Below are 10895 nucleotides of genomic sequence, written 5' to 3'. Positions count from 1 at the left end.
ACTGTTGGGCATAGTGAATGGAATTTTATGTAAGAAGTGGGAAATAGTAAGATCTGGAGAGGACAGGGTCTCCACAAGGAGAGCAATAGAACAAGGAAATTTGAAGACAGGGAACTTCCCAGACTCATACTCCAACCAAGGACTATTCATGGAGATAACCTAGAACCCCTGCACAGATGTAGCCCATGGCAGTTCGGTGTCCAAGTGGGTTACATAGTAATGGGAAGAGGGACTGCCTCTGACATATTCTGATTGGCCCGCTCTTTGATCACCTCCCCCTGAAGGGAGAGCAGCCTTACCAGGCCACAGTAGAGGACAATGCAGCCACTTTTGATGAGAACTGATAGACTAAGATCAGAAAAGAGAGGAGAACCTCCCCTACCAGTGGACTTGGGTAGTGGCATGCATGCAGAAAGGGGAGGGAGGGTGGAATAGGAAGGGGGGGAGGGAGGGGCTTATGGGGAGATACAAAATGAATAAAGTGTAATTAATAAAAAATCAGGAAAAAAAAGGTTCCATCTGAAGTTATTTAGAAATAGAACAGAAAGTTTGAAGTCTTTCTATTGAAGATTACAAGAAGACTTTGGTATCTGTCTTACCTTTGAGTCTCTCTATATCTTTCTTTTCCCTTTTCCTTCCATTTTTTCCTCCTATCTCTCCAGATCTTCACTCCTATCATTTATGACATGGGAAGAGAAGTAATCCATCTAACTTACAAGGTTCTCCATCTCAGAATTTGATAACAATAAATCACTGATTTCTTTTCTTACTATTTTTATGTTGTATGGTTTCTGTCTTCTGTCCAAGGATTCAGGTGTTACCTCAGTCTAGGTTTTTCCCAAGGCATTAACAGAAACCCAGGGTTGGTAACTTCTAGAGCTATAAGTCTTACTATTAACTCATTCATTACAGCCAACCCTCATGACCAAATTACACATGAAGGTCTTCCCTGAACCAGTCTTTTACCACTGAAAAATAGGAAATAAACGTCAGCATGAGTTTTATTGGCAACAGTCCGATGCTCTGGGAACTGGTTAGTATTGTCTTATTGTCTAAACTTTATTCATTGTATTATTCATCCTTCATATGGCAATTTTGAGCTTTATAAGAACTTACAGTCTGGTGAGATTTATCTATTGAAAGATTTGTCAATACGTGTGCTCTATGATTAGAAATATTGTCTAGCACAGAAGGAATACATTATTTGTTTCTAGCCTCTCATATAAACAAGAAAATAGTAATTTTAGTTATAGTAGTATGTTTAGTGAAGTAAGAAGGATGTTTAGCATGAAAATTTAATTATATTTATTCAGTCATTTCAAATTCAACCTACCACAATTATTAGTGCCACTGTCTTAAAGAGGAGAAACAATTTAAGCGGGCCAGTGCCTTGTTCCAGATCACAATTTCAAATGAGTCAGCATCTGTATCCCTGGTAGCAGGATTTGTACCACTATCATATTGTATCATCCAGCACTTCCTGACTGTATGTTATGTGTATGTCAGATGGTAGGGGAGGAAGACTTCCCCTATCAGTAAACTAGGGAGGGACATGTTGGGGAAGAGGAAGGGAAAACAGGACAGGAAGGAGAAGAGGGAGGAGGCTACAACTGAAATACAAAGTGAATAAATTTCAACTATTAATAATAGCAATAATAATAATAATGAGAATAATTTTAAAATAAATTACATTTTTTACTGTCAGCTGGGACACAGAGTTAACAAAATGTAACTAATAAGAAAAATAAAATAAAATAACTTAAAAAAATAAACATGATAAGATGTTTTCTATACATTTTATTTTTTTCTTTTTGCATTTCTGTTAAAGTGAGATCATACCCATTATTAATATTTTCATTATTCATATGTAATTGGTGTTGAGACAAATTTTTATTCTATATGCTATCTCAAGTAATCACAATCACACTAAATTTTTTCTTTATAAATAATATTATTAAAGTTAGAGAAAGATACTTGCATAAATTCACATAAGCTATTAAAACTATGGTTTTAATAGTTGCACTTTACTTCGTAGTTCATTTTCTAATTTACTACATTTTTGCAGTTCTATACATTTGCCTACATTCTGTCAAGTGATTTACACTTTGAACCTTCTTTGGACATTTGAACTAGACACAAAGTTGCATCTAACATTAATTGTTGAAACCATCTATCATCACACATGGTACTCTTCAGTGTACTTATATAAAAGGATGGACACATTAAATTTTGTAAAATTGCCATTTTGTAAACATGTGACAGTGTGAGGCAGATGAGATGATGAAAAAAAGTTGACTTCTTAGTTTTCAGAACTATTCTTCTATGAAGTCTACTCAACTTCACCCAGGAGATGTTGCTAGTATTACTGTTATCATTTATTTCATAATTATTTTGGTAGTACCATTGGGAGTTTATCTCAGTGTTCTTAATGAGCAAGACTATGAGATAAATATTAAGAAATTAACATTTTCTGTTCTCTTCCCCTGTCAAGGTAGGTGAGTATGTTTTAAGAGTATTAAAATCTAGATTGATAACATTTTATATAGTAATTATAGGTGACTGTTTGAAAGGAAGATTAATACTATTTTCATTGACTTATTTATTATCAAAGGAATTTTTTGCACTGCTTATTTTGTTTTAAAATAACCATGAATAGATTTCAGTATACATGGATTTAAGTAATCCAGCAATGTGTAATTTGTTGTTTATTTATATGTGAAAAGTACAATGGTAATAAAAACAAATTTTATGGAGGGTAAATTGCACATTGTAACTGTCTTGGTAACTCACTTATGTAATAACCTAGGATTCTCACAGAAATCACTTGTCATCTGATATTATGTCAGAGAGATCATCAGTATTTAGGGCATAATAAAGAAGTGAGGGCCCTCGGTCTCTGAAGCTTATTCCACTCTGAGGTTACAGAAACCCATATTAATATATAGGAAAATAAGTGGAAAAGGAATGGTTTGTTTCTGTCTTGGAGAATAATAAAAAATAAATTTCAATTAAAATTCATATGATAATAAGCTAAGCTATCAAATGTTTGAAAATAATCTATTAAAACTGTAAAAACAGCACTGAATTAATTGCTTAGCAGTGATGGTCCTGCCAGCTAGTAGATATCCAACACAGGGAAATCTACTGAATCTCTAACTGTTCCCATTGCCTCATTTAAAAAACAGACATGAGGACTGAGAGCTTTGTAAAGCAGATTTCATGCAAATAAATTGACTTCATCAATATTATAAACATGGCAGTTATTTCAGTGTTGAAATAACATTTGATATGCACTATATATGTGTGGAATACAATAGTATGTCAGAATGCTTGTAAAATCATGTATATTATATGTGCATATGCATGTGTATATATATCCATATATGTACATAACTTAGACATTCTAAAGAATTCCATAATCAAGAGAATTTTTTCTTACTATAGAGCTGTGAATACATGTGTTGAAAGAGTACACATTTAATTATGACTGAAGAAATTAATTTAGTTGTTGTTTACTTTTATTTTTTTGTAAAATCTTGGGATGATTGTATTGTTTTGTTTTGCTTCTGCTTTTCTTTATATTTTATTTTTAAATTCACTTTATATCCTGTCTTTAGCCCCATGCATGCTCCCCTCCCAACCCCACTCTCCTTCTTTCCCTGCTCCTTCCTCCCTATTCCTCAAAAAAGGGGAGCTTCCTTTCCCAACCAGCAAGCTCATTAAGTTGCATCAGGAGTGAATGTGCCCTTTTCCCCTTAATGCCTTATAATATAGTCTTGTAGTGGGACATTATCAAATTGCTGGCAAGTGAGTCCATGTCTGATGCAGTCCCCAATTCCTTTACTAAAGTACACGCATGAGGCCTAAGCTGCCCATCTGCTGCATCTGTGTAGCAGACCTAGGTCCAGTTCATGCACAGTCCTTGGTTGATGCTTCAGTCTCAGCAAGCCCTTCTGGGCCCTGGTTAGTTGGCTCTGTTGGTCTTTTATGGAACTCAGGTCACTTCCAGGTACTTTTCTTTTTCAATTATGCACAAGACTCTTTGTGCATAATTTTTTTTCACCAAAATTATGCACAAGACTTTTTGAAGTTGTAGTTTGTATATTTTGCATGTAATTCTGGCATACCATGTATAAATACTATGAAATTAAATTCTGTTGAGAAAATATGGATTATTTACTGTGAGTCAAGGTTTTTTTTTATATGGGAGAGCCCATAACTTCAGCTGTATTTCACAAACTCAGGAAACTGTAGACTATCAGTAAGCTACTTGCACATTTTGAATATATTGGATAAAATATTGTACATGAATATTTTACTATATCTGTATATCTAAATCATCAAATTTCAGTGATTCTCAAAATGAGTATAGAAAAAAGTGAGTAATACTTATAATTCTCAAGGAAATTATATTTCACAAAATCTATAATAAAAATATTTGAATAAAAAGACCTAAGATGATATTCAACTCTCTTTTTATTTATTCATTGCTCACACTATACACCATGACCATCGTTTCCCTCTCATCTCTTATAAGTGATTCTTCACATTAAAATTCATTCAAACTTACTTCTAAGTTCTCCCCAAATGCTGAGTTATCAGAAGGCCGGTTTGAGTGACTAGATATCAATTTTCATTATTTGATTGAGTTTTTAGGACACACTATGCAAAATAAGGAATAATCGTGTTGTCAAGAATCACCATGGAAATCTGTATCTTTTAGTTTCGGGAGTTTTTATCATTCTAACATTTTATAACATCTGAAATTTAATCATAACACATTAACTAAAATCCTGGGAATCAATATTAGGCCACCCTGCAACAAATTTCAAAATTTAGAGGGGTTTTTTGTTGTTATTATATGTTCAAACAAACCATTTTAATATAGCATATTTAATATATTTAAAATAGCATAATATAGCAGCACTAGACATGAAAAAACTGCATCAATTTATGAAGTGTCTAATAAAGATAAGAAAAATTTACCAAAAAAAAACTTAAAAAAAAAGAATGAAAAATATATTGATGAATATGTTTTGCTTTTCAGGAAGCATAAACTCCATCAAGGCAATGCCAAATTTTACAGATGTAACAGAATTTCTTCTGGTGGGTCTGACAAGGCGCCAGGAATTGCGGGTTCTCTTTTTTTGTGCTATTCTTGGTTGTTTACATGCTCACTCTGTTGGGAAACATTGCTATGATACTTTTGATCAGCATCAGCCCTCAGCTTCAGAGTCCTATGTACTTTTTCCTAAGTCATTTGTCCTTTGTGGATGTGTTGTTCTCTTCCAATGTCACCCCCAAAATGCTGGAAAACTTGTTGTCAAAAATAAAAACGATTTCTTATGTGGGGTGTCTCGTGCAATGCTACTTCTTCATTGCTCTGGTCCACGTGGAGGTCTATATTCTGGCCGTGATGGCCTTTGATCGCTACATGGCCATCTGCAACCCTTTGCTGTACAGCAGCAAGATGTCCAGAGCTGTGTGTGTCCGCCTCATCTCTGTGCCTTATGTCTACGGATTCTCTGTGAGTCTGATTTGCACTCTGTGGACATACGGTTTATACTTCTGTGGAAACGTTGAAATCAACCACTTCTATTGTGCTGATCCTCCTCTCATCAAGATTGCCTGTGGAGGAGTGCATATCAAAGAGTATACGATGATTGTTATTGCTGGAATTAACCTTACATGTTCGTTGTCAGTAGTTCTCATCTCCTACCTTCTCATTGTAGTCGCGGTATTACGCATGCACTCCGCTGAAGGCCGGAAAAAGGCATTCTCCACCTGTGGATCTCACTTGACAGCTGTTTCCATATTTTATGGGACCCTTATATTCATGTATCTGAGAAGGCCAACGGAGGAGTCTGTGGAGCAGGGAAAGATGGTGGCAGTGTTTTACACCACGGTGATTCCTATGCTGAACCCCATGATCTACAGCCTCAGGAATAAGGATGTGAAAGAAGCAACCAACAAGATAATCGCCAAGGCAAATTTGAGGACATGAACTCAAAGTAGGCATTTTAGAGGTGTGTTAATCCAAATGTGTTGACCAAGCACAAAATTCTTAAGTTGAAAATCTTTCTTACAACCATTATTCACACTCAAAGATCTAGTTTCCCACAGTGATTCTTACAGCATGATTGTCCCTTATTAAGCATGTTTTATCTTAAATATTCAGCCCTTTTATGAAAATCCATATTACTTATGAATTTTTTTTGATTCAGTTATCTGAGGTACTTGCAAATAAGTTTGGATTAATAAGTATTAAAGTGTAAGTCCCTTACTAGAGTTGAATTTTACTTCCTCAGGCTTTAGTTAACCACATTTGTCCTCACCATTGATTTCTCATAAAATCTATAGTTCAAGCAGGAATAACAGAACTCATTTAACATTTATCGTCTTAATACTTAAGATGGTGATAAGTGAAGTATAGAAATGTGATGATCCTAATTAAAAATGTTATTATAAACTGTTCATATACAAATGAAACTTTAGAAATGAAATTGCATTGAGAATATGCAAGAATATGCAACTATTACTCAAGGTTTTCCTTCTGTTTAAAATTTTATTAAATATTTTTTATTTTAATTTTTATTAATTACACTTTATTCACTTTGTATCCCCTCATAGCCCCTTTTCTCCTCCCCTCCCAAACCTGCCTTCACGAATGACCCTCCCCAAGTCTACTGATAGGGGAGATCTTCCTCTCTTTCCTTCTGATCCTAGTCTATCAGGTCTTCTTAGTAGTGGCTGCATCATCTTCCTCTGTGGCCTGGTAAAGTTGCTCCCCCCCATCAGGGAGAAGTGACCAAAGAGCAGGCCAATCAGTTCATGTCAGAGACAGGCCCTCTTCCCATTACTATGGAACCCACTTGGACAATGAACTGCCATGGGTTACATCTGTGCAGGGGTTCTAGGTTATATTCATGCATGTTCCTTGGTTGGAATATCAGTCTCAGAAAAGAGCCCTGGTCCCAGATTTTTTGGATCTCTTGCTCTCTTTGTGGAGCTCCTGTCTTCTCCAGATCTTACTATTTCCCATTTCTTTCATAAGATTCTCTGAACTCTACCCAAAGGTTGGCCATAAGTCTCAGCATCTGCTTGGATACAATGCAGGGTAGAGCCTTTCAGAGGCCCTCTGTGGCAGGCTTCTGTCCTGAGCCCTGTTTTCTCCTTCTTCTGAAGTCCATCCTCTTTGTCTTTCTGATCAATGGAATCAAATAGAAGACCCTGAAATAAATCCACAGATTTATGGAGCCTGATTTTTGTAAAAGATGCCAAAACCATTCAATGGAAAAAAAGATAGCATCTTCAAAAAATGGTGCTGGTCTAACCTAATAAATTTTTCCTCAGGTAATAAATTTTGTCTGTTATTAATTTGAATTCTCAGTGCAGTGAGAAAATATCTTTCATTCTTTACAATGTGTGTCTCTACACCCTAAGGTACTGCAAGTAGTGAAAGGTTTCTGAAGAAAAGATCTTTAAGTTCTCCAGTGCTCTCAACTCTGATTTTTTCCCTTTTTCAAATAAATAAGTTCCTACCTGTTCACATGCAAGCAAGTATTATGAAGCTTAAAAGGAAATGCACGCACACATTTACATGTACACACTCACACATGACATGAAAATTAAGAAGAGAATTGTTGTAAAAAAAGACAGGTGTCAGTAGGGGAGGAAGTAGCAGGAGAGATAGCAATGGGTTTTAAAATCATTAAAATTTGTCATATATATTTTAAAATAGCGAAAGAATAAAAATAACTGTTGTCACTAAATGGTTATGTTAGATCAAGACACAAAAGCTTGTGTTGAGGGGCTAATATATTATTCACACACTAACTCTTATCCTATTATATCTTTGTATTTAAAGATGAATCAGTTATGACACTTAGGACAACTTAATGTTCTCTTCTACTGACTAACATTTTCTGGCATGTGTTATGTCTACTATTCCCTCTGTGTTCCCACTTACTTCTTTGACTTAGTGAAGCTCTCCAATCATCAGATTAGTGCCCTAGGAATAATCCCTTTTGAGCACCTCAGCACTGTGTTATGTGTGATGGATGCTTAGTACTTAAGATGGTGATAGATGGAGTTTACCGAGTCACATGTAAAAATAGACTCTAAAATCTGTAACCACAATTTACCTGTCTATTATGATTTAAATTGTAAATCTCCACCAACCTTGTGGGAAGGACTTTGCTCTCAACTGTTGCCATTGTTAGAGGTGGTGAAAAGATCGTATATGGATCTGGATTGAAGAGGTAGCACACTGAGGTATGCTTTGAAGAGGATGTTTTGAACCCAGGATCTTTCTCACTTTACTTGCTAACATTGTACCCTTCCCACCATAATGTTCTGCCTTTCTGCACGATTGCAGCCAGATGTCTAAACATCATGCACGAGGACTTCCGAGACTGAGAGACTAGAGACATCATTCCTGCTTTAGGTTGACTTCCTCCACTATTTTGAAATTTTGAAGATTAATATGTAGTCAGTTACTTTTCTGTTTCCTGTATGGAGTATGCGAGCTCAGGTAACACAAGTATTCTTTCTCTTTTCTTCTCATTTATTCTTCTCTTGTACAATATATCCTGACTGTAGTTTCCCCTTCCTCCAGTCCTCCTTTCCCACCTGCTCTTCCCTCTCCCGCAGACTCACTGCTCCTCTGTTCCTACAGTTTGTGTCTGGTCTTACAGCACCTTGTTATTCAAGTATTCCTGTAGCTACGTCCTTCACTTAGTGTTGAGACTTCCATGTCTGTCTCCATTGTGAAAATCACGAAGGTTCATGTTTTATTGGATGAATAATATTTCATTGCTTCATATATATCACTATGATGCATTCATCCACTGATGGACACTGAGTCTGTTGGTTTCAGTAACCAAATGGAAGAATGTGAGTTCATATAGTAGTTACACAATTAATATTGGGGAAAAAAACCCTCTGTGGTTTTTCATAAAGGCCCTACCAATTTTCTTTTGTGTCAACAGTATGTAATGGTTTCCATGACTCAGAGAGAGAATAGGAGACGGGAAAGTTGTTCAAAATATCCAAAAAGGGAGTCAGAAAGAATAAATTATTTTTAGTTTTGTATTGCCTAGAAGGATTATTATACTCAATAATAATTATGCTATGAAATATCTTGAAGAATGTTTTGAAGGTTTCAAAGAAAATGTTTCAGAGAATAGGCAAATGATTCAGATCACAGTTATGCTAATTTTGCTGTTTTGATGAATACACAATTCAGACATATATCAAGATATTAAAATAAACTTTACATTTATACATTTAAAAATATAATATAATATTAATAATAATTTGAAAAGATGCTGACGAATAAATTTTTCTGACATTATTCACCTTGATTGGTACTTATGTAAGGACTGGGTATGGGCTCAATGCCAAACAATTTTGCATTCTGTTTTCATGCAACCTGGAAACTAAAATAAATATTTAAATGGTTAGAAAGGAAAATAATATTTTAAAACACATGAAAATGACATAAAATACAACAAGAACATTTGCTCAAACATGTTCATTACACCTTTATTCATAATAGTTAGAATCTGGAAACAACCCAGTTGTCCCTCAACTGAGGAATGGATACAGAAATAGTGGTGCATTTATATAACGGTATACTACTCAGTAATTTTAAATAAGGAAATCATGAATTTGCCGGCAATGGTGTGAACTAAAAAGATCATTCCAAGTGAGGTATCCCAGAAGCAGAAAGACACACATGGTATATGCTCACTTATAAATGGATATTAGACATATAATACAGGATAAACATATTAAAATCTGTACACCTAAAGGAGCTAAGCAAGAAGGAGGACCCTGAGTAAAATGATCAATCCTCACTCTAAAAGGCAAACAGGACAGACATTGGAAGAGGGAAAAATCCTGGAACAGGTCCTGAGCATACAACAGAGGGCCTCTGAAAGACTCTACCTATCAGAATACCAAAGCAGATTCTGAGAATCATAGTCAAACTTTAGGCAGAGCGCAGGGAATCTGATGAAAGAAGCGGGAGATAGAAAGACCTGGTGGGGACAGGAGCTCCACAAGGAGAGCAATAAAACCAAAAAATCTAGGCAAATGGTTTTTTTTTTTTTTTTTTTCTGAGACTGATACTACAACCAAGAACCATGCATGGATATAACATAAAACCATTTCACAGATGTAGTTCATGGCAACTCAGTGTCTAAATGGGTTTCCTAGTAAGGGGAACAGGGACTGTCTCTGACATGAAATCAATGGCTGGCTCTTTGATCACCTTCCCCTGAGTGGAGAGCAGCCTTACTAGGCCACAGAGGAAAACAATGCAGCCAGTCCTGAAAAGACCTGATAGGCTAGGGTCAGAAAGAATGGGAGGAAGACTTCCCCTATCAGTGGGCTGGAGGAGGGGCATGGGAAAAGGAGAGGCTGGAAGGGTGGGATTGGAAGGGGATCAGGGAGGGGGCTACAATTGGGATACAGATTGAATAAACTGTAATTAATAAAAAAATTAAAATTTCATGCCTAAAAAATTATTTTTTTATTTTTGATTTTTTTATTAATTACTCTTTATTCACTTTGTATCCCCCAATAAACCCCTCCCTCCTCCCCTCCGGATCCCACCCTTCCTCCCCCTTCTTCACGCATGCCCCTCTCCAAGTCCACTGATAGGGGAAGTCCTCCTCTCCTTCCTTCTGATCTTAGTCTATCAGATCTCATCAGGAGTGGCTGCATTGTCATCTTCTGTGGCCTGGTAAGGCTGCTTCCCCCTCAGGGGGAGGTGATCAAAGAGCAGGCCAATCAGATTATGTCAGAGGCAGTCCCTCTTCCCATTACTATGTAACCCACTTAGACACTAAACTTCCATGGGCTACATCTGTGCAGGGGTTCTAGGCAGA

The 10895-nt window shown here is 36.2% G+C and overlaps 1 protein-coding gene across 1 annotated transcript; it reads left to right on the top strand.

Moving 5' to 3' along the window:
• The first annotated feature begins 5070 nt into the window (after positions 1-5070).
• Positions 5071-6004, top strand: LOC132655973 (olfactory receptor 5M9-like). The gene is given in 2 exon segments (XM_060390532.1): positions 5071-5142; positions 5144-6004. Coding segments are annotated over 2 exon segments (933 nt in total).
• The last annotated feature ends 4891 nt before the right edge of the window (positions 6005-10895 follow it).

The sequence above is a fragment of the Meriones unguiculatus genome, chromosome 8, assembly GCF_030254825.1.
Source record: "Meriones unguiculatus strain TT.TT164.6M chromosome 8, Bangor_MerUng_6.1, whole genome shotgun sequence".
Lineage (NCBI taxonomy): Eukaryota > Metazoa > Chordata > Mammalia > Rodentia > Muridae > Meriones > Meriones unguiculatus.
The sequence above is the reverse complement of the archived record's forward strand: the minus strand, read 5'-3'. Positions and strand labels throughout refer to the sequence as shown.